Source organism: Anomaloglossus baeobatrachus, chromosome 1, assembly GCF_048569485.1.
Source record: "Anomaloglossus baeobatrachus isolate aAnoBae1 chromosome 1, aAnoBae1.hap1, whole genome shotgun sequence".
Classification (NCBI taxonomy): domain Eukaryota; kingdom Metazoa; phylum Chordata; class Amphibia; order Anura; family Aromobatidae; genus Anomaloglossus; species Anomaloglossus baeobatrachus.
Genome location: NC_134353.1, coordinates 577,102,253 through 577,127,541, shown reverse-complemented (window position 1 = coordinate 577,127,541; position 25,289 = coordinate 577,102,253). Strand labels below are relative to the sequence as shown.

Below are 25,289 nucleotides of genomic sequence, written 5' to 3'. Positions count from 1 at the left end.
TTATTCAGCCATCATCTGCCTCTAACATCCATTAGTGCAGTGGTGCACTTTTAACCTTATAAATAATTATGTCAATCTGTGACAGTGCATTTACAGTGCATCACCTGGTGTGCGCACTGTTCTACATATTCATCAGTGTCGATGGGTCGACATAACTAACCCCATGCCTGTCATGATGGTACAGCTATGAGCACAAGCCTCTAGTACTGTATAGCACAAGCAATTTGGCAATCACAGGTTGAAGTCCGTTAAAAGGACTACAAAATACATTAAAAAGGTAAAATAAAACTTTTTAAAACTAGGAAAAGAACAGAAAAACAAAAGTTCAAATCACCCACCCTTCTGCCCAATAAAAAACAAGAAATGAAAAAAAATAAAACTATACACCTATGTGGTATCTCCACATCCATAAAAGTCCAATCTATCAAAATATAAAATTAATTATCTCAATCAGTAAACATTGTAATGAGATGAAAAAATGCTAGAATTGAAATTTTTTAACTGCCACAACACTACAAAAAATGAAATAAAAGGAGATCAAAACATTGTTTCTACCCCAAACTATTATCAATAAAAACTTCAGCTTAGGCATCAAACTATGCATGCTTGCTATCACTGTAATTGCATTGACCTTTAGAATCATATTGCCAGGACATTTTTTACTGAAAAATTAACACTGTAAAGAAAAAAAACAAAAAATGCACTTTGAATTTTTTCCAGTACATCACAGAATAAAATGGATAGTGTCACTCAAAAGAATACTTTGTCCCACGAAAAATAACCTTTCATAAGTCTATGTTGATGGAAAAAAAAGTTATGGCTCTTACAAGAACGGGAAAAACAAACAACAGCACAAAAAATGAAAATTGCCCAATCAGGAAGGCGTGAAGTCTATTTTCTACTTATTACCCTGATTTTTTTTCATGTTGTCACTTTGTGCATGGTTTTGTAATCCAGATGTTTGTGGACAATTCATTATTTGTGACAAGTTTTTACACAAATGTCCTCCAGTCTCCCCCTGGGGTGATTTTTATTTATTTTTTTTGCATTCTCCAACATTTTTGCAGAGGAATTGTTACAGTTGCGTGTGACATTTTAACAAATCATGTGATTTTTTTGTTTTGTTCTGAAGAGGTGCAAAAAAAGGTAAAAAGATAAAAAGACAAAGAAAAATGTTTTTTATTTTGTACATCATTTTGAAGAATTTGGCCCAAAAGACAGCAACAAATTTCGCGCTGTAATATTCATAGACAATTTTTTAGCCAAATTCTTCAGAGTGAAGCACATGTTTCATGAATTGTGTGCAAAATAAAAAAATGCTCTTTATTTCTGTCTTCAAAGACATTACCTTTTCAAACCCTATATTTCCCCCAAGTACAAAAAAGACAGTTAAACTCACCTCTGGTGCCGGTGTCATATCAGAGGTGTTAACACTGTCTCTCCTGGGGCTTGCGTGACATAACAATCCCCGCTGCCAATCAGCGACTTCACGATCCCCTCCTTCTGACCGCAGGAGGAATGAGAGCTGCTGCTGTTCTCTAACTTCCTCTGGATGTTTGATTTGTCCGCAGGAGGGAAGAGTGAAGTAGCTGCTAATTGGGTGCAGGGATCGCATGACATAACAATGCCATGCAAGCCCCGGGAGAGCAGTGTGGACACTGCTAGAACGTCCCCGAAGCTCTGGAAGAGACAGTGCCGACACTGCTAGAATGTTCCTGGAACCTGATTATAGACTATAGCGTCAATTAATTTACTTGTTGGGGGAAGGGGGAACATCATGATTGAGAAGGGATTGTCCAAGTAGTGAATAATCACTTTAAACTGTTTTGTGACATTTTAGCGCTAAAAGATGCATGTTCCGTTAAAATAATGCAAAATGTGCCCCAAAATAATTGGCACACATAAAATCATTTCAGAAAGGAACTGGATAACATTTGTACCAACATTTTATTATTATTATTATTATTATTATTAATAATACTCTTTTTTTTAAGTCACAATTGATAAATCAGCTGAAAAAATCTGGAAACTCCAAATTCTGCCAACTATGGTGAACATAAAGGCGAAAAAAGACTTTTAACCCCTTAAGGATGAAGCCAGTTTTGTACTTAATGACCAGGCCATTTTTTGCAATTCTGACCAGTGTCACTTTATGAGGTCATAACTCTGGAACGCTTCAACGGATCCCGGTGATTCTGACATTGTTTTTTCGTGACATATTGTACTTCATGATAGTTATAAATTTAGAACAATATTTTTTGCTTTTATTTGTGAAAAAATCGGAAATTTGATGAAAATTTTGAAAATTTTGCAATTTTCAAACTTTTAATTTTTATGCCCTTAACCCAGAGAGTTATGTCACACAAAACAGTTAATAAATAACATTTACCACATGTCTACTTTACATTAGCGCAATTTCTGAAACAAAATGTTTGGGGGTTAGGAAGTTAGAAGGGGTCAAAGTTCATCAGCAATTTCCCATTTTTTCAACAAAATTCACAAAACCATTTTTTTAGGGACCACATCACATTTGAAGTGACTTTGAGAGGCCTAAGTGACAGAAAATACCTAAAAGTGACACCATTCTCAAAACAGCACGCCTCAAAGTACTCAAAACCACATCCAAGAAGTTTATTAACCCTTCAGGTGCTTCACAGGAACTAAAGCAAAGTGGAATGAAAAAAAGCAAAAAATAAAATTTTACCTAAAATGTTGCTCTACCCCAAATTTATTCACTTTTAGAAGAAATAACACAACAAAATGAACCCCAAAACTTGTTACCCACTTTCTTATGAACGCGCCAATACCCCACATGTGGTCAGAAACCTTTGTTTGGACAAATGGGAGGGCTCGGAACAGAAGGAGCAATATTTGAATTTTGGAAAGCAAATTTGGCTGAAATAGATTGCGGGCACCATGTTGCATTTACATGTCCGCCAAGGTACCTAAACAGCAGAAACCCCTTACAAGTGACACCATTTTGGAAATTAGACCCCTTAAGGCTTCTATCTAGGGGTATAGTGAGCATTTTGGATCCACAGGTACTTCACAGATTTTGATAACGTTACGTTGTCACATTGAAAATTTTCATTTTTTTCTCAAAAATGTTGCTTTAGCATCAATTTTTTCACTTTTTCAAGAGGTAATTCCAAAAATGTGACCCCAATGTTTGTTACCCACTTTTTTATGAGCGCGGTGATACCTCACTTGTGGTCTGAAACCTTTGTTTGGAGAAATGGGAGGGCTTGGAACGGAAGGAGCAATATTTGAATTTTGGAAAGGAAATTTGGCTGAAAAAGATTGCGGGCACCATGTCGCATTTGGAGGACCACTAAGGTACGTAAACAGCAAAAAAACACCACAAGTGACCCCATATTGGAAACTAGGCCCCTCAAGGAATTTATCTTGATGTTTGGTGAGTACCCTGAACCCCCAGGTGCTTTACAGAAGTTTATAACGTTGAGCCATGAAAATAAAAAAATAAAATTTTACCACAAAATTGTTACTTCAACCAGGTAGCTTTTTTTTTCACAAGGGTAACAGGAAAAAAATCACCATGAAATTTATTGCGCAATTTCTCCTGAGTTTGTTGATATCTTGTATGTGGTGGAAATCAACTGTTTGGGCACACTACAGGGCTCAGAAGAGAAGGAGTGCAATTTGACTGCAAAATTGGCTGGAATCAATAGCGGACGCCATGTTGCATTAGGAGAACCCCTGAGGTGCCTAAGCAGTGGAGGTCCCCCACAAGTGACCCCATTTTGGAAATAAGACCCCTCAAGGCTTTTATCTAGGTGTATATTGAGCATTTTGAATCCACGAATACTTCACAGAATTTGATAAGCTTAGGTTGCCATATTGAAATTTTCATTTTTTTCACAAAAATGTTGATTTAGCGACACATTTTTCACTTTTTCAAGAGGCAACAACAAAACGTGTACCCCACAGGTTGTTATCTAATTTCTTGTGAGCGCAGGGATACCACACATGTGGCCAAAAACCTTTGTTTGGATAAATGGGAGGGCTTGGAATGGAAGGAGCACCATTTGAATTTTGGAAAAGTTGAAGTAAATTGCGCGCACCATGTCACATTAGCAGGGCCCCTTGGGCACCTATACATCAGAAACCCCCCACAAGTGACCTCATTTTGGAAACTGGACCCCTCAAGGATTTTATTCAGGAGTATAGTAAACATTTTGAATCCACAGGTACTTCACAAAACTGTTGCTGTAGCAAAAAAATTCTCACTGTTAAGGGGGCTTTACACGCTGCGACATCGCTAATGCGGAGTCGTTAGGGTCACGGAATTGGTGACGCACATCCGGCCGCATTAGCAATGTTGCTGCGTGTGACACCGATGAGCGATTTTGCATCGTTGCAAAAACGTGCAAAATCGCTCATCGGTGACATGGGGGTCCATTCTCGATTATCGTTACTGCAGCAGTAACGATGTAGTTCGTCGCTCCTGCGGCAGCACACATCGCTATGTGTGACGCCGCAGGAACGAGGAACCTCTCCTTACCTGCCTCCCGGCCGCTATGAGGAAGGAAGGAGGTGGGCGGGATGTTCCGGCCACTCATCTCCGCCCCTCCGCTTCTATTGGGCGGCCGCTCAGTGACGTCACTGTGACGCCACACGGACCGCCCCCTTAGAAAGGAGGCGGTTTGCCGGTCACAGCGACGTCGCCGGGCAGGTAAGTATGTGTGACGCATCTGCGCGATGTTGTGCGGCACGGGCAGCGATTGCCCGTGTCGCACAACAGATGGGGGCGGGTACCCACGCTAGCGATATCGGGACCGATATCGCAGCGTGTAAAGTAGCCTTTAGGCTATGTGGCCATGATCCAGCGACACGGCGTCTAGTACCCAGTGTCAGCCTCCTGCAGAAATGTGAGTGTTGTCCACGGGAGAACGCAGCTGCCCATGCCCACGATTTGGGTTCAGGCTGCTGTGGACTTTAGTTCTATTCTACCTGCAAAGAACACTCATCTCCGCAGCATAAATTGACATCCTGAGGCTCGGGAAGCTGCGCCACAGGTCGATTTATGCTGCGGAGAAAAGAAACACAGTGGGCACGGGATTTCTAAAAATCCTTCCACTGTGCTTCTACTGCACAACGCAGCGTTATGGACGCAGGGAAAACACTCTGCGCCCAAAACGTTGCAAACCCTGATTGTGGGCACACAGCGTAAAATGCTACAATGGATGACTGGATAGATGTCAAACATATATAACGTCCCACCCCCTGCATATTCTAACCTGGCGCCCTTTAGTGCCTTTCATGTGACACTAAAGGATGCCTAGCCTTGTATTTAGCCCAAAAAAAAAAAAAGAATTAAAATAAATGACGTGGGGTCCCCCCTATTTTTGATAGCCAGCTAGGGTAAAGCAGACAGCTGTAGCCTGCAAACCACAGCTGACAGCTTCATCTTGTCTGGTGATCAATTTGGAGGGCTCCCCAAGCTGTTTTTTTTTTTAATTATTTATAAATAAATAATTAAAAAAAAAAAAACAAACGTGGGGTCCCCCCAAATTAGATCACCAGCCAAGGTGAAGCTGACAGCTGGGGTCTGGTATTCTCAGGATGGGAAGAGCCACGGTTATTGGACTCTTCCCAGCCTAAAAATAGCAGGCCGCAGCCGCCCCAGAAGTGGCGCATCCATTAGATGCGCCAATTCTGGCGCTTCGCCCCAGCTCATCCCGCGCCCTGGTGCGTTGGCTAACGGGGTAATGAATGGGGTTGATACCAGGTGTGTAATGTCACCTGGCATCAAGCCCAGCAATTAGTTATGTCACGGCGTCTATCAGATACCCGACATAACTAATTGACAGTAATAAAAAAAAAATTGACAACAAAAAAAATTTATTTGAAAAAACACTCCCCAAAACATTCCCTGATTGACCAATTTATTGAAAAGAAAAAAAAAAATCCACAATAATCCATTTGGACGTCCCACGTCGCCTCTGGACCTTCTAGAATATGGGGGGCACGTTCAGGGAACGTATCCCCCATTTTCTAGGAGGGCAGACCCTCCACTTGAGGAGAGTGGGTGCAAAGAATCTGCACCCACCCTCCCTGGGTCACAGCTGCAGAGTGCGAGCAGCCAGCGTCCTGAACACAGGAAGCTGACAGCTGCGCTCTGCTCATGTGACCGGAGTCTGCTGTGAAGGAGCCGGAGGAGGGGGCCGCGGGGGATCAGAGCTGCGACAGGTATGTATGACACCGGGGGACACCGGGGAACACCAGGGGGGGGGTAGGGGGGGACCCGGCAGGGCCTAGGGAGCAGGTTTCTGTCGTATGTGTTATGGCACATACGACAGAAACCATAGGAACAGTGGAAATGCGGCCGGCGCGCTGCTGTGATCGCCGGTGCGCGCGGCCATCTTGGATTTTCGGGAGGGGGTTGGGGGTCGGGGGGGCACTTTGGGGACACCGGGGGACCGGAGGGAACCGGGAAAAAGATTTATCTCCCATCTGGCATGTTTGATCATGCCAGATGGGAGATAAATCATTTTTTACCGGCGCGGTCATTTACTATAACTTGATGATCGGTATACGGTGTATACCGGTCATCAGGTGAGCGGGGACCGGAAAAACCGGCCCGAATCATGATCTCCAGGGTCTCAGCTACCCCCGGCAGCTGAGACCCCGGAAATTTTCTGACTCTGGGGGGCGCTAGACCCTTTTTTCCGACCGCCGTTAAAAAGCGGCGGATCGGAAAAAGTACCCTTATTTACCGCCGTTAAAAGGCGTATCGGCGGTCGTAAAGGGGTTAAAAAGGTGCAAATTGGAAGAAAGAGGCACAAAAGAAAAACAACAACAACTATACAAAGAATGCAATAATGAATCAGGCCTTATATGTTTGTGCAATAGAAATAGGAGCGTTAGTAGTAATAAGAAGAGTAATAATGAGAGTTTAGACATCAAACAAATCCAATAAATGACCCATAGGAATTGGAATGAACTGTTACATCGCCAGTTACAAGTAATTGGTGAATAAAATTTATTAACATTGGCGGAAATGTTTCAACAAGACAGGACAGGTCTCAACTTGCCCTTGGAATGTTCTCGCACTCACTGAATTATGAACTAGAACAAAGATAACACTAACTACTTTTCAGCCCTATTAGTTGTGACCCAATGACCAAGATATTTTCTTTTTTACGCCAAGTAATTTTCAAGGAAAACAACTTTATTACCTATCTCTCTACTAAGCAGAAATGAAAAGCCAGTGAAATACAGTCAGAATTGAACATGCCACCAATTTTCTAAGTAAATATATTTCTAAAGGTGCTATTGACATGACTTTCTCACCAGATGTCAGTAATAACCCATCTAATCCACACGACAAAGAAATCAAACTATACATGTCCATAAATTAAGTTGTGTGCAGTAATGAGAAATGACACGGGGAAAAAGTATTAAACATGCTTACTGAAATTTATTTAATACAAAAGCCTTGGTGACAACAGCTTCAAGACGCTTCCAGTATGGAGAAACTAGTCGCATGCATTGCTCAGGTGTGATTTCAGTCCATTCTTTCGCACAAGCACTCTTCAAATCCTAAAGGTTCCATGGTCTCCTTGTATGAACTCTGAGCTTTAGTTCATTCCATAAAGTTTCTCTTGGTTTCAGGTCATGTGATCGACAAGGCCATTCTAGCAGCTTTATTTTCTTTCTCTGAAACCAATTGAGTTTCCTTGGTTGTGTGTTTAGGATCATTGTCTTGCTGAAATGTCCACCCTTGTTTCATGTTCATCATCCTGGTAGATGGAAGCAGATTTTTATCAAGAACATCTTGGTACATCTGTCCATTCATCCTGTCTTCAATTACTTGAAGTTTGCGAGTGCCATATGCTGAAAAACAGCCCCACACCATATTGTTTCCACCTTCAAACTTCACTGTTGGTATGGTGTTATTTGGGTGATATGGAGTGCCTTTTGGCATCCAAACATGGTGTGTATTTTGAAAGCCAAAGAGTTACATTTTTGGTCTTATTTGACCAGACTATGTTCTCCCAGTATTTCACAGGCTTGCCTAAATGTTGTTGAGCAAATGTTAAATGCACTTGCATATAATTTTTGGTCTCATCTGACCAGACTATATTTTCCCAATATTTCACAGGCTTGTCTAAATGTTGTTGAGCAAATGTAAAACGCGCTTGGACATGCTTTTTGTTCAGCAATGGAGTCTTGCATGGTAAGCGTACATATAGGCAATGGAGGTTGAGTGCATTACTTATTTTTTTCTTTGAAACAATAGTACTTGCTGATTTCAGGTCTTTCTGTAGCTCTCCTCAGGTGGTCCTTTGCTCTTGGACAACTCATCTGATACTGTAATTTTTCTAACTCCTTTGTCTGAAATCTTGCAGGGAGTACCTGGTCGTGGACAGTTTATGGTGAAATTATGTTCTTTCTACTTCTGGATTATGACTCCAACAGTGCTCAATGGAACCTTCAGTAATTTAGCAATTGTTCTGTAAGCAATACCATCAGTATGTTTTGATGTTTTGCTACAATAAGGTTATGGAGGTTTTTGCACAGCTGACTGGTTTTACTTATTATGACATGTTTCTTGCATGGCACCTTGAAATTAGACACTTTTTAATAGGCCCATCATTTGATCCAGCTGATATTATTTTTCACCAAGTAGCAGGATTGCTTTCGAATTACTGATAGATTTTAGCGGAGTAGTGCTTTAAAGATAATATTAAAAATATGACACAGTCCAGGAAAAAAAAATTCTATGCTATTGTAAAGGGATTTTACAGTGAAATTTGTCTTGTCATGTGGGTCAAGGATACCTTTTAACCTGATGCTCTAGGGCCCAGGTGCGTTTGCAACCTCTGCACCCACTGCACTTGCACACCTGCCTCCAAACTATATTCTTCTTCCAATCTCCCTGCTATTTTATGTAGTCACAGAACACTGCAGCTGCACGTGGGTAGGGATGAACTTGCTGCCTCTCATGAAATGGATGAACCACTATATATAAATGTACAATCTTATGGCCTTGTATCAAGTACACCATCATAGAGCACATATATGAATTGGTACTTATCATTCATGGCAACCAATAGTGGTGTATCTTTAATTTTTCAAAAGCGCTATAACATGTGAAACCTGTGCTGTTTTTGTTTTCTATAGGCAACATAGTATTTTTTTTTAATTTGAATAAATATTCCTTTAAAAAAAAAAAAAATGACAAAAATACACACTCTTCCATTGAAATGCGTAATTAAATGCTTTTAAACCCCTTACGTCCTAGCTTAGGAGATTCCTTGCAATCAACAGGAACAAACTGTGTTAATATTCAAATTTATTGGTTGCTTCCTAGTTACACTAATATTGCATAATGGGTTGGCTTTACTTTTCAACAGTGTTTGCTAAAATAAATAGCCTCTCCAGAAAGGAAGAGGACTGCAACTCTAGTACGAGCTTTTAGAATTAGCATTCCTGTAAGTCAGTATCTACGCTTTGCCCCATGAACTAGTATAAGAAGCCAAACCAAAAACTCCATTTGTAGAAACATTTATCGGTTTGTTTGCCTCTCATCACTGCAAGGCAGGAGAACTGTTTTGGCTGGGTAAAGGAGTGTGACATGAAGCAAAAAGGGGAACATTTCTAGTGTAGAGTGCCAAGTTGGCATAGCGAGACTTATAAGCCATGCAATGCTCATCTAGAAATTTAAATATGCAAATATCTGTCACACGGTGTCTGGCTTAAAACTCACCAAGTGTCAGGACTACATCTGACCCTGTTCATTCAGCAGAGTCGGACACTCCACACCATGTCTGTCCACAGACAGGCTCGGGCGTTGACCAGCTGTGCTGTTGTTAGCAATCAGGCTTGCAGGGGTTAATTTCTGCTAGCCTGTGGATTGCTGCTTGAGTCATATGTTGCAGGAGACCTATCACAGTCGCCTCTCGTTCTCTATGCTGATAATCGCTTTTTGTGATCTCAGTCATTGTGCTTTGTTGCTGGTGTATGTCTATGTGCTGTTTGGTGTGTTGTGGAAATACTCTTGTTGTCTGATTATTTCCGCTCTTCTTTTAGTTTCCATCTAATCATGTATTATCTATACCTCTGTGAGTGATTGAGTCTCAATTTTGGTTTTCCCCCGTCTGTTTATTTGTGTGGGATTAATCACTCCTATCCTGGCCCTATCTTGGGTGAAGTGAGGGGGGCCACTAGGTCAGAGTTTTTCAGGAGCTAGGGCAAGGAAGGCGGCCCAAACATTATCACCTTTAGACATATATTTTTGATCAGGGTCAGCTAGGGCTCCCCTAACCTGAGGGCCAGTTTAAGCCCATCTGTCCCTGGTGATCCCATCTCACCCTGTGACAATATCCTCTTCAGAAAGGAAAAAGACGGGAACTCTAGTGCATAGTTGAGCTCTTTATGGCCACAAACATGGCCACAAACAGATCCAGCTTAGCTTCACAAAAGCGGCCATTAAGAATCAAACAACTTACATGTCATGCTGATCAGTGTGTGGTTACAGCAGTGTTACCAGTTATCTAATAAGTTACATCGAAGCCATTGCAAAAAAAAAAAAGTAAAAAACCCCCAATGATTCTTTAGTAGGTTTCTGCAAGACTATTTGAGGAACTTGCAATTGAGCCTGAAGAATTACCCCTAGTTAAGGGCTTGCATTATGTTTTTCTAGGTTTAGTGTTCCCATAAGAAGTACACACGTTGACAAACATTGCACACATGTGCTTCAAGTTAATCATGGACGTAAAAAAACATAAAATATTTACCTATTCTTCAAACTAAGCCCAGGTATTATCATCATTATTATTATTATTATTATTATTATTATTAATAATAATAATAATAATAATAATATATGAACATATGCACAAATTGCATGTCACTTTAAATTATGTCACTTTTACACTGCACACTATATACATATTAACTGGTGCAAGGTTCACTTGATTGTGAAATGGATTTTAACGCATAAGCCCATTGTTTCAGTCACTCATCTTGAAGTATTTCATAGAGAAGGTCACTTCATAATTCAGCGGACTTGAAATGGAGATCTAAAAATATCCCCCATGCTCGCGATGGACGCTTACACTTCTGGACTAATTCGGCTTGACATGCTTTTTGTCTTGCCGGATTTTTGCAGTAGGCTTTCATTCTGGATTGCGCTGGCACAGTACAAGATTTTTCACATTTGAGCATGCTAATTATATTGTTCAACTCATTTTTAATGTATCATTGTTCGCTGGTAAGTTATGCTACATAATTACTCCAGCAGCGAGGAAGAACTAGCCCTAGCACTTTTCAAACATTAGAGGGAAAAAAACAAAAATAATGCTTTCATGGGTTCTTAAGTGTAGGCGTCAAAATTAATAGCAATTATGCACATAAAGTAAAACTATACAACAAATATGACAAGACTTCCTGTAGGGAAAATGATCTGAGATACATAATGAATTGTTTGGGAAACCAATTACATTTTTAGGAATTAGGTTTAATCAAATCATGTGTAGAAAGGTGTTTTTGTTTCTTAGCAAACAGACGTCTGCTAATCCAGATAAACGTGAAGCCTTGACAGGGCATATAGACATCGAGTCCAAATACTTGATAAAATTCAGCAAGGAAGTTTGATTCATTGGAATTACTTGCTGTACAAATATGCAAGGGAAAGCAAATTGGAGATTAGTGCAGCTCTATGCATAGGCTGGGTGGTCAGGCTCGGTTACGTGAACACCCAACAAGTCCACTGATTGTTAGAATGATCCAAATTGATCATTTACCATACTGTACCTTTTCCAATGAATTTTTCCTATAAAAGTGACATCTAATGAGTGGAGCTTATTATATAAATATAGAGAATATTGCCCATTGTCAATGCTCTTCAAATGTCCTATGCCATTAAAATCTGATAGATACTGGTTTTGAAACTGGGCTCTATGAAAGTGCGCTCTCTTGCCATTTATTTCTTGGGGAGCTCCGAAATTCCATAACATGCGTGGGGTCCAGTTGTGGATAATTGTAGCATAAACTGTATAGAACACAACTCCTTTAATCAAAAAATGATAAGCTGATATCTGTTTAGGCAACACTTTTCATCAATACTGGAAATTCATATGCCAGTCTTGATCCAGAGTCCGCTTTAGTAATGTTATGGATATAATTACATGACGATACCCAAAATAACAGTCTTCAAAATGGCACTTGAACTGTGTACCACACCCATGTCTGTACTCAGAAATCATAACACTTTAATAAGAAGACATTTGGTGAGTCATGCTGAATAAGAACAATATAAAATGATGAAATACATATAGATATCAGTTTAAGTTCTTTCTTGCAGCTTGACCAATAGTAGAAGAATATGCACCGTTGGATACCATCCAAGAGATTCTCTATAATATGCTTATACTTCCTTAAATAAATTAGTCTTCTGCCTGCTCTGATCAAAGCCATTGGCCTCTGGTCTTCGTAGATAATTTGCATGCTTGAAGATATTTGACTCTTAATTCGGACTGAAGACATTTTAAGATAGTTTATGCGCATTTGAATTGCATTCCCCAAATCAGTAAGATGTGAAAAATGTATTAAAAGGAGCACGACGGTTAATTAAATTGACACAACTTTCGGCTGCTTTTACCGATTGGTGTACATTTCTGCTATAATTTGTGAAGTGAATATATTGGGATGGGCTAGAACACACCCAATTCACTAGGTTCCACCCGCTTTTTAAAAAGTAGACCGCAAAACAGTAGGCGTAGAAGCATAAATAAGTCGAAAAAGTTTACGCCGTGCACAAAAAAATTTGACTTTTCCATGCCAGTCTCCTGGCGAAGAGGGACAGTCTGTACTAGCAATGATCCTCACAACCCAGTAAATAATTACTTATATAAGTGGGTATAAAGATGATACAGAAAGTTGGTCCAATGGAAGAAAATAAGGAAATGTGTAACCCCCAGGACATAGAGGCCAATTTTCTCAGCTTTCACCCTTCTTGATCTATGCTGCCTGTGGGTCATACAGCATAAGGCTATGTCCGCACTTTGCATTTCCACCTGCGTTTCAGGTGCTTTTTAGGTCCGTTTTGAACTGCACCTTTTCTTGCCAGAAGGCATGCGTTTTCATTTTCCATAATAGTCTATGAAAAATGGGGATTTCTAGTCCACACTTAGCGTTTATAAACGCTGCGATTAATTTGCATAATTTGTGGCAAAAACCATGCGTTCAAAGAATTGTTTTTGCCATTTGAGCTGCGTTTTGCTAACATTGAAGTCAATGAGAAGTAGCAATTAGCAAGAAACATCAAAATTCCAGCGTTTTACCTGCTTTCTACCTGCAGAAACAATGCGTTTTGGAATACCAAAACGCAAGCTTTTCTGACATTAAAATATTGGAATATTATGTCCCTTTACACACACACATAGTCCGACAATTAAAATAATGGAAAATATAAATGTAATGCTATTTTACCGCTAAATAGTATAAAACCGCTATAATTATGAGAAATATAAGTATAATCTTTATAACTTCAATAATTATATGTGTTCCTTTTTTTCCCATTTTTTCATTGTGTTTGACTGTTTAAACTTTATTTAGCAGTGTCTTTATGTTTAAAACGCATCTTTACAAACGCAATGGAAAAGCATGTAAAAAGCACTAAAAACGTTGCTAAAACGCGATAAATACGCATGCGTTTTTAGCGCTAATTTGTGGTTAAAAAAAACTTTGGCAAAATCAATTACTGCCAGAGGGTGCGTTTTGAACTGCAAGTAGGGCGACACAAAGTGCGGACATAGCCTAAATCTAATTACATGTTCCTTTTAATAAAAAACAAAAACTTTGTGTTGCCATTTCCTAAAACCAATAACCTTTTTATTTTTCCATCCATGGAACTGAGTAAGGGCTTGTTTATTTGCATGCCGAGCTGTTCTTTATATCAATACCATTTGGGGGTAAATAAGACATTTTGATCACTTTTTATTGCATTTCTTTTAGGTAAATGTGGCGACTGAAAAATAGGAATTCTGGCGTTTCAATTCTCTTTTTCTTTTCATAATTTAAAGTTTAAATAATCTTTAAGCACAGGTTTACATAATTGTACAGTTTGATACAACGGAATTTTACGGACATGACGATATCAAATATATCAAATATATTTAATTTTCAGATGTTTTAATTTTCGAATTGGGAAAAGGGGAATATTAAATTTTACATATTTTCTATAATTACATTTTTTCCTTTATCTTATTTTTTTTAGCTATCCTAGAGGACTTTAATCTGCAATCATTTCAATTTGTAAATACTTATATACTGTAAAACTGTGGTATTTCAGTATAGCACATCAGTTCCCTGATAAATGGTAAGCAGGCCATTTTAATGCCACTGCTAGAGGTGTCTAAATGGTTTACAGCAATGATCAGAATTAGCATTGGCCGAGTCTATTATAGGCAGATGCCCACTGTCTAATACAGCCAGCATCTGCTGGGTATGAACCAGTCTCAGCTTCTGAGCCTGTTTCCTGCAGCCCATGACAACTTCTGATGTAAATCGACCTAACAAGTCATCAAGGGGTTAAAACGGTAATTCAATGAAAAACATTTATCACCTATGCATAGCACCCCCTGTAACGGTGGTGGACCCAAGTAAATGAAGCTGCATAGTTTACGGGTGATCACCACTCCATAGGCCCAAAGAAACATACCTCCCAACAGTCCCATATTCAGCGGAACTTTCCAGAATATAGGGAGTCTGTCACTTTGGTGGGAGTTCGGAGGTTATCCTGGCTTCACATATATCTTCAGGGCACAGATATGGTTGAATATTACAGTGGGGCAGGCAACCATCAGATCCCTATTGCACTATGCAGTTTGTATAAATGCCCTGCCAGGTCCTTTATGTGATGTGACTAGGTTGTAGCGGGACACAGGTAAGATAAGGTGTGTGCATATTTGGCAGAGCAATGTGGGTGTTTTGATGTAGCAGAGTTGTGTGTATTAATGTAGCAAAATTGTGTACTGGTGTAGCAGATTTGTGTGAGTTAATGTAGCAGATTTGCAGTCGAATGCTCTACCACTGAGCTATACCCCCCAATGTAGCACATTTGTGCAAGTCGATGTAGCAAAGTTGTGCATGTTGATGTAGTAGAGATGGGTTTGTTAATGTAGTCTTGGTGTGTGTTGATGAAGTAGACCTGTGTGTGGGCATAATATAATTTGGGGGGCATCAGACTGTAGTGTGAATGCACTGTGTGAGCATCCTACCATGTGCTGCGTAATGTAGTGTGCCAATGGCATCAGATGTATGCGGGGGAATGTACTCTGGAGGTATCATACTGTGTCTAGTGGGAATAGTGCGGGTCATAAAAGTGGTACCATATTCTGTGGGACATTAATGACCATCACTGAGAGCTATATATATTCTGTATAGGTAAATATAAAGGACTGGGCACAGTTAAGGTACTTGCTTACTGTAAAATAAAAACTGCCCTGGCGCCCTACGCAGTAGGTGTTCCTCTTTAGTGGAGGGACACATACTGAATAGTTAATGGAGTATTTGGACTCCCATCAAGCATACATTTATCATCTACACTTTGGTAGGTGACACATTTTTTGTGGAAGAACCCCATTATATTTGACAATTACATATTTTGTAGACATCCATGCCATACTTTGTCCATTCCAATACAACAAACACATAACCAGTATCTACATATGAGCACAAAATATTGCACGCCAGTTCTGTGATTTTTGTGTTAATATAAATGACATGTCTACTAGATTGACTCAATAACAATGGACTATTGCCAAAATATATTTTTAATTCAGTGAAAGGCAACCATAATTTAGATCTGGTGTGCATGAGAGTAGGATCCTGGAGTGTACTCCTAGCTGCACAGTAGAGGACTCAATTAAGGCGCAAAGCCGGGTAAGTGCACTTTAGGAGCCATCTAAAAATTGCTCTATCCATCTCTTTTTCAAAGGCTTGCCCACACTGCCACTCTGTTACATTAACCGATCTTACATAACATAGATATTATATAGTATTATTTCTAAAATCTATCTTATGTTCTCATGTGGGCACTTTATATCTACTTGCTGAATGTCAGCCAGATGACAAATCATCTCTGTGAGCAAACTTTTAAAGCTTTTAAAACTTTGAAGAAGACCTGGTATCACTCTGAGAGAGACTGGTAAAAGTCGGAAGTTTGGGAACAATACTGATATGAGAAGTGAGGACATGGAAGGAGACGTGTTACCTGCTGCTGCACCGGGACCTGTTGTACAACCTGGGTGGGCACTGCTGCTTGACCTGCCACAGACGTCTGTAATGTGACCGTGGAACCCGTGTCCGACACCGTTTCGGATGTCTGCATGGTAGTCTCTGCAAATAAACAAATATTTTAGCTTAATTTTTTTTTTTATGAAAGGGAGAACATTTAAAAGGGAGAATGTTTTATCTAGTAATAGAGTTGCTAGAGATACACTAATGCCTCCCTCCTTACTATCTACAGGATAGACAAAATTTTAATAAGCATGTAATTATTGTTTTCCCCAATACATATAGGTGAGCAACCATCCAAAGCTTACTTCAAACTAGCCAACCATCTAATATGTATGAGAGTATCAAATTTTCCTTATTCAGATACTGACGGGTGAGCAATGTTAGGCTGTTGGATTTCATACCAATTACCTTTTCTTCTCAAGGTAGATAAGCCACCATCACTAGTGACTCCCTTCTCCCCACTGTTAACACATTTAAGCTCCGATAAACTGAGCATGCATGTGTTTAGGGGCAGAGGATGTTAGGGTGACCATCAGCTAAATTTGCAGAACACCTGAAGGTCCATTTCAAATGGTAGTAAAACAACTGCATTGTAATGTCATTGTCCAGCCACAGCCCATTGATGACCTACTCATATGATAAACAATATGCAACTGGCACCCCTATCAATCAGCTGTTAACTCATCGGGCAACTGCTGCCAAACAGAGCTCCATCCAATGTGTAGAAGCAGCTGCCAAGTACTGCTTAATGTCTCGTTTGTCACAAGAAGTTTTCCACGGTACGGCTCCCTTTTAGTGTCCTCCTGATCAGTCTAGAGAGGAGAAACAACTTAGATGGCTTCCCAGTTCCACTTGGGGTGGCAGCCTGGGTGCATGCTGGAAGCACGATTGGGTCTTCCTAGGCTTCAGCTATGGAAGACCACTGTTCCCTTGCTCTTGCTGTGGCCTTCTGGTACTGAGAGTCAGGGATAGTTTATTTGGGGCCCCTTTTTTGGACTGGGCTGTGATGGAGTGTCACTTTTTTACGCACAATCAAAGGTTGAACACAGAATTCAGGCCTAAAAAAAAGAAAATGGTGCCCATTGCCACTCTTCTGTACCCAGCAGTGGCTGCTACACTTTGAATGAAGATGTACTTTGTAGTGCCGTAAAGAGCGTTTACATCTAGAGCTCGATTGAAGAAAATAACTACTGATTCGTGGGGGTTCTGTGTGTTAGACCCCACTGATATCTTACTGATGACCTATCATCTATCTGTTGTGGCCAGACAACCTGTTTAAGGTTCATATTTTAGCCAAATTACCTGGACTCCCTTTCCTCATATAGGTTTTGGCTAATATTGTCAACCTCTTAATAAGGAACAAGAGACTTTATCCATACTGCACCTTTGTACACTGTCGGCAAGCCAGACGTTGAATGGGAGTAGCCCATCAGCGACTGTTACATCTACCTTCCTTTTCCTCTAATGATTTTCATTCTAAACTGGCACAGAAGTAGGATGGTAGGCTGGGCATATGGCAGCCATTATTGATCACATTTGGATACAGTGGGACAGTGCAACGGTCAACGGAGGAACAGACAGCATGTCTGCCATGAAGACAGGTAATAAAAAGGACACAAGATAAATTCGGAATTTGTAAATTAAGACTTAGCCGTGTTGAAAGCCTTTAACATACAAACATATCTCATCTTAGGAGAAACAAACCTCGGAGAACAGAAACATAACTAGTCAGCTCTTGACGAGCATTTTGATAAAAGCTGTCATCCAGTCTAGTTAAATATTCTCCTGAATATACTTTACAAGTGATCAATTCCTCAGACAGCCATCACCCAGGATCAATTAGAATGCTAAAGCATGTTTGGGGAGTACAAACCATTTGCCAGCTTTCTAAAGCAGATCTTTCAGACCTAATGGGCATGCTTGAGCATACTCAAAACCTATTCTGGTCAAATTCCCAGATTTTGAAGCTGCCAATCTAAAACCAAAGTTCTACAGAACAATGGCCATGTAGTGTTCACAACCCTGGCACAGCTACAACTTTTCCAAGTGCTTATATTGTCCTCCATTAGCCCATGCAATCTTTTTTAGTAGCTACACTAATCCAGTGGGATAAAATACATTTGCAAAATGTCACTGATGCTACCAGCATGTAAATGAATGTCACGTTTATTGTAGAAAATATGTGCAAAATTTCAATCTAGTCATCCTTGCCTAATGTGACTGTCAGGTGTGTCACGAACAACAGATGCTAGTATGACAAAAGACCTTTTTATTCTGGCTAATTAAGCAGTTGGACACACCCGCCTGTTAATGGTTCCGCTTTTGTAACGCCAGCCCTGGCTGAATCATGCAAGATCTACAGCTAAATAGGCCACAGTTTAAAAGAAGGCTAATTAACCCCTAGAAGAAGAGGAGAAAGAGTTCTGCAAAAACCCAGCTGCTCAATGAGACAAGATTAGCATTTTTTTCTTCAAGTTGACAAGCAAAACCTTAGAGAAGCAAACTGTGTTTAGAACAAACACGTGTTCTGTTCGGTTTTGGGCGAGTCTTTGTTAAACATTGCTGAAGATTATTTAATACACTTAAACTCGCAGCAGGAATCCGGCTGACATCTATAATTTGCATGCTAGACAAATTGATTTAATTGTCTGACCTAATCAATTATTTTATCAAACACAACTATACACATGTGTTCTCTTGAAAGAAGAGAGATACACATTTCATTTCTGTTCTGGCTTCTCCTTCACAACTCATTTAGTCCCTTTAATTCCCGAGGTTTACAAAGTTTTCTTCCAAGACGTATGTTTGATTGCCGCCTTACAATGCAAAGAATCCCATGGATTTAAATACAGAATAACAAATAAAAGACTATAATTCTTTCTCAAGTGCACTGGGGAATTTGCTGTTTTTTTCCTCTCCAGTCTCTGACAATCGTGAAGGAAATTAACTAACCACTAATCACATTTTAGAATAGGAATCTGTTAGTTGTTTACTTGCGCCACTACTTGAAGAATAACTAACGATTTTTATTATACCTCTAAGTTCTAAATATTTATACAAATAAAAGGAATAAAAAAAAGTAAGAAAAAGTCATACATTAAAAAGGTGCATTTAAACTACATTAAGAACATGGTTTACCATAGGTGTAGTTTACACAATAAAAACACCACAATGAATAGCATTCACTGCAATATAACAATATCTATACCGGCTAGATTCATTTATCAGGGGTGTTAAATATTACTTTGAATTACTTTTTAAGCAGATTTTAAAGCAAAAACTAGCACTGACTTTCAAAACAGAGAAGTTGGACCTTTCCTATAGAGGTGTTTTTGTGTATTTTTAATGGTTTTTTTCACATTGCAATATGCTGTAAAGATTATGTTTTTTCTCTCCGGCACACATCCTATAGACTTATTTATCCAGGCTCATTTAGGAGTCCTGCACCTTGGTCCGATATCAGACCACATCCAATTGGCATGTTGACTGCAAGAATGTCCAACAGAGCTGTAGCCCGTGAATTGAATCTACCATAAGCCGTCATCAAAGGCATTGCAAAGAATTTGGCAGTACATTTAAACAGCCTCCCAACTGCAGACCATGTGTAACCACACCAGCCCAGAACCTCAACATCCAGCATCTTCACCTAAAAGATCATCTGAGACCAGCCACCCAGACAGCTGCTGCAACAATTGGCTTGCATAACCAATTTCTGCACAAACTGTCAGAAACCGAATCAGTGAAGTTCATCTGCTGGTCATCCTCATCGGGGTCTGCACCTGACTGCAGTTTGTCGTCAGGACTGACTTGAGTGGACAAATGCTCACATTCGATGGTGTCTACATTAGAGAGGTGTTTTCTTCCCGGATTAATCCCAGTTTTCATTGTACAGTACAGAAGGCAGAATGGCAAGTGGTGGTCACACCAGATACTGACTGGTTTTCTGACCCCTCTCCCAGATCCCTCAAATACTGTAAAACTGCACATTTTAGGCTGGTCTTTTACTGTGGCCAACCTAAGGCACACCTATGGAACAATCATGCTGTCTAGTATAATACAATAATAATATAAATCTTATTTTCTTTGTGCAAATTTACAATAATGTGCAAAAATCACAGGAATAATTTGTATACATTTTAAATTAAATAAAAACCATTATACATACAAATGAATGTATTCGATAGTAATTCTAAAACTGGCAATAATGCCAATTATGATTTTCAGCCCACTGCATTAGACATTTCCTTGAGAAGATTTTGTATTCCTTTCATTTCTTAAGCAAAATAGAAATGTGGGTCCTGCCAATTATAGAAGTAAGAGAGATTGTTCCAGGTATTAAAAAGATAATATTAATATTAATATTAAAGGCTTTAAAACCATAGTAGCTCAACACTTTTAGTTGTGTTGTAAAAGCAGATGTCTGACATTTTTCTATATTGGAAACACATCTGAAGCATTTAGAATATTTATATCGGCTTTACATAAATGTGGTCTATAGTTTTCATAATGATAGTGTTAGAGTGATATAGTCATCTTTCTAAATGCTGCATGTAACATAAATATAATTTATACTAGGACTAGAGTCAGTGGGAATCGATTTGCACAGCCAATGTCGTGCCAATACACTGGGGCTCTCGCACGAAAGCATGAGACCCACCTCTTACCTGTCGTCATCTCAGCTGTTCTTTTGATTATCCACCCTGGCACGACGTCACATGTGTCTCACGCCTCAACGATGAGGTTGCACTATGCTGGCTAATCAAAAGAAGAGTCTATCGATGAAGGTAGGTGACAGACTGTTTTCGTGACTGATGGAATGGGACATATAAATAAGTTTTCTCTGACTCTTATTACACAAGTTTGTTCTTTTAACACACCTCAATCAATACTTTTCCATGTTCTTTGACCAAATGATTTGGAAATTGTGTTCTCCACACTGCAGTGTAGCCGTACAAGGCATACTGAAGCAAATGATTTAAAAGTGGTGAAAAGATTTACTAGTTCAGCATGGTGTGTAAGGCATATGCGAAAAATTGAAAAATAACCATGTAAGTTTGACTCTTGATAATCCTCGACACAGAAAACAACCCCTGTCCGATAAGGGACAGGAAAAATAGTGAACACAACCAAATATTCCAACCATTTCCTGAATTTGAAAGCATTAGAGGATTATTCCAAGTACAAATATGCTAATATGAGCATTTTCCTATGCGTTTCCGACCGAACAGTCTTTATTGGCATGATGCTTGAATAAGGACTATGTCTGGTCTTAAACGCTTAAAAAAAATGCTCATATTTATTGTAATAAAAATTGATGACATTTTTTTGAATCCAAGAAACAGTTGGATCATTCGTCTTTGTAAGGTCAATGCTCTTCTTTCAAGTCATCACATAATATAAGAACCTCAAGACCCGGGGTATAATAACCTAGATGAAATAATGCGAACCCCATCTTGGTATCTGCCACTGCTTTAATGTAATTTTGTAAACGCTTTTTGTTATAACTCATTTAATTATATGATATTTTAATCTCTGTTCTGAGGTTAAATACTACATTTTCAAAATGCCGTTGGTTTAGATTGCCAGAGACTAAGTGGCGCAAGCTACATGACAGATTTGGAGCATCTTTACTTTTCTTGATGCCAGCTCTTGGATGGCTTACTTCATGTGAAAATTTTGAGTCAAAATTGTAGCATTTCAGAATGTTATTTTAGGCCTTCATTTAAAGGGTGTCTTTCAGCACAAAATGATTGTTCAAACCAAGCACAGCCGCTCAGTGCAATCTTGGTGTGGCCGAGCCATTCAGTGCACCTTCACACCTAATTGGGTACATAGATGGAGAACGCGTAGGTGCTGTTTTGGTCAATATTTGATCTCTTCTTTGATTATCATTTAACAATTTATACTTATATTAATAAACTTGTTCTTTTAATTGTCCAGTATAAAGCCACTGCTTTTTGTGTAGACTTTGTACACAGACAGCCTTCTGTGAATGCGTTCGTCTCGAATTGATTTGGTTTGACCAGCACTGGTAGCACATGAGACCCCTTGTGGATCCTTTAAAGCTCTCCCTAAAGAGAGTGGGAAGCTAAACCAAAGTAATTGGCCACATAAAGGCTACACTGAGCACTTGTGCCTTGTTTGAACAGTCATTTTATACTGACAGACTCCTTTTAACCATGACTTTTAATTTAATTTAGACTTCGAGTACATTTTTCATAGTTATTCTGTTCCTATGTATTTGAGGGTTTTCTCTTAGGAATAATAAGCATGAAATTAAAGTAATATTCTGCATACTATACAACTTTTTGGGAAATGAGGATAAATAATGTAACTGCATCTAACACAATGAGTCATTATACTATAGCCCACACACCTAGAGCTTCTGCTCTATTGTCTTATACGCCATGATGTGCACAAATTGCATCTCCGCAATGGGACAATTGTTTTGTCATTTCTTATGAAATAAAACAATGCTTATATCCGCAAGGTTCTGCGAAACTGAACTATCAAGACTTGTAATTAAAACGTCTTAACTTCCAACAATAAAATTAAAGTTAGCTTCTCAGCTATTTTACCATTTGACTCTAAGCTTTGCATGGGATTAGCAAACATTCTTGAAGTAATTAGATTTTAGCTAGAGACCAATTCAGGTCGAATTGAAGAGGGATAGGGGGAAACCAAAATACCAACTGGTTCCCAGTGTCCAGAGACATTAAATGAAGCGGCATCTGTTTTGGCTGCAGTATACAGGGATTAGTACTGCAATGGTCTTACATCCAAAACCAGTCAGTGGAATGATTGCTAATGGAGGAAATCCTGAATGAAATGGATTATAGTTCTAGAAGACTGAACAAAGTATTGAATTGTTACTATATGAACTTCTTGTTTATTAGTATTAACCATAAAAATGATGGAAAGTTAGGGTATATTCATACGTGCAGACATTTCTGAATGCAGTTGTTTTGGGCCATGCAAATGGCTTTCTGCAAGCCCCATTCAAATGTTGTGTACATAATGCCAACAAATACAGCCTGTGCCCTTGAAGTCCATCAATAAAAAAATTGCCTAAGCTACATTTGAAAAATAATGGCCCCAGCAGTAACTTGACCTCAAAGCTGAACCTAGACGGCATTACTATTAATAATGGAAACATATATTAACCCTTAGGCCTCTTTCACGCGTCCATGCAAAACACACGTTTTGCACGGTCCGTGATGTAGGTGCGTGTGTTTGTGTGTTCAGCGTGTGCTATCCGTGTGACATCCGCATAGCACACGGACAGCATAAACTTCTATATTTACCTGTCCATGGTGCTGCTGTGTCCGGTGCTGCTGCTGCTTCCGGTCCTCGGTGCAGTGCATATGCAATGAGCATAATGAGTGGGGTTGGAAGCAAGTGACAACAGTGCTGGAGACATCAGTGCTACAGGCAAGTATAAAAAAATAATTTTATTTCACAGACACGTGGTTTTCTCTGGTACGTGTCACACTGATGTCAGACAGATCACATCAGTGTGCGCTCCGTGTGGTCCATGTGACACCCGTGCTGCCAGAGAAAAGTGGGACAGATTTACGTGTGGAGCACACAGACACATGTATGCTCCATACAGACACATGGTCCATGTGAAAACACGCACCTGTGTGCAGACCCATTGATTTTAATGGATCTGTGTGTCCGTGTCTCCGATACGAGTGAAAACGGACCTCACATGTATTGGACATACAGATGTGTGAAGGGGGCCTTAAATAACTTGTGATGTACATTTTCATCACAAGTCACTCTGGGGTATATACAGCAGGCTCAGGAGCTGAGCAGCTCCATGTTTGCTAGTTGCTGGTTGTGTAACATTGCTCTGATTACTGCTGTTAACTATTTAGATAACTGTCAATCAATGAAAGCAGCATTTAACGGGCCTGTTTCTTTTACGCTCTCATTGAGTTTCCATGGAAGCCAGGGGCCTTCTAAAGGCTTAATCCTCATGTAAAGCTTAGCCAGATAGGACAACTGCATTACACTATATGCTACAATACTGTGGTACTACAGTATCTATATATATAATTGCCTTATTCTGTCTGTCTGTCTGTCATGCTTCAAAATTGTGTCCTTCCGGTGACATTGTGTCCTTACGGTGACACAAAGCTGATTGGCCGCTGGGCTCGCCATGGCCCCGCCCCCCCACACCGATTGGCCGCTCGCCCAGGCTGCGCCCCCACACGGATTGGCCAGCCGCTCGCCCAGGCTCTGCCCCCCCCACAGATTGGCCTCTTGCCCCGGCACCCTGCAGGCATTGGCTACTCGGCCACGCCACGCCCCGCCCCCCTCACGCAATGGACGTTAGCTCTGCTCCCCACCCCACCCCCCCGCGCATTGCCCGAACTGACACGGTCACGGAGCCACGAATCCCAGGTGAGTACTGTACTCCCCCCCCCCTTTACCCCCCCCCACAACGGGAGCCCACATCAGCGTACGCCGCCGCCGTATGCTGGTGTGGGCTCCCGTGCGAGCGGGGGACGTGATGCGCTGGTAACCATGCTTGCATAGTTACCAGCAAATCAAGGTCCTGCAGCGGCGGGAGATCCACACGCACACACATAACAGCACACACACACACATACACATACACACACACATCAGATCACACTCACTCTCACACACACCTCACACACACATCGCATCCACACACTCACAGCATCCGGCGATATCGCTTGCTTCTCGGCCTCGATACTGTGCTGTGAGCTTCCAGGACCTGCCGGAGGATCACATGGTCAGAAGCATGTGGTATCTCCGGATGTTGTGACTGTGAGCGCGTATGTGCGATATCGTCAGTGTCTGTGTGTGTGAGTGTATGCAATCGGGTGTGTGTGAGTGTATGCGATCGGGTGTGTGTGAGTGTATGCGATTGGTCGGGTGTGTGTGAGTGTATGCGATCGGTCGGGTGTGTGTGAGTGTATGCGATCGGGTGTGTGTGAGTGTCGGGATCAGGTGTGTGAGTGTCGGCAGAGGAGCACGGCGTGCTG

The 25,289-nt window shown here is 40.4% G+C and overlaps 1 protein-coding gene across 2 annotated transcripts in view; it reads right to left on the bottom strand.

The window, feature by feature from the left end:
• RFX3 (regulatory factor X3) overlaps positions 1 to 25,289 on the bottom strand; it is a 406,064-nt gene that overhangs the window by 143,519 nt on the left and 237,256 nt on the right. For both annotated transcript variants that reach the window (XM_075317604.1, XM_075317613.1), the window contains exon 2: positions 16,244 to 16,368. In XM_075317604.1, coding sequence (XP_075173719.1) covers positions 16,244 to 16,360 — 117 coding nt within the window. In that variant the 5' untranslated portion in view covers positions 16,361 to 16,368. The remainder of the gene's footprint in view (positions 1 to 16,243; positions 16,369 to 25,289) is intronic.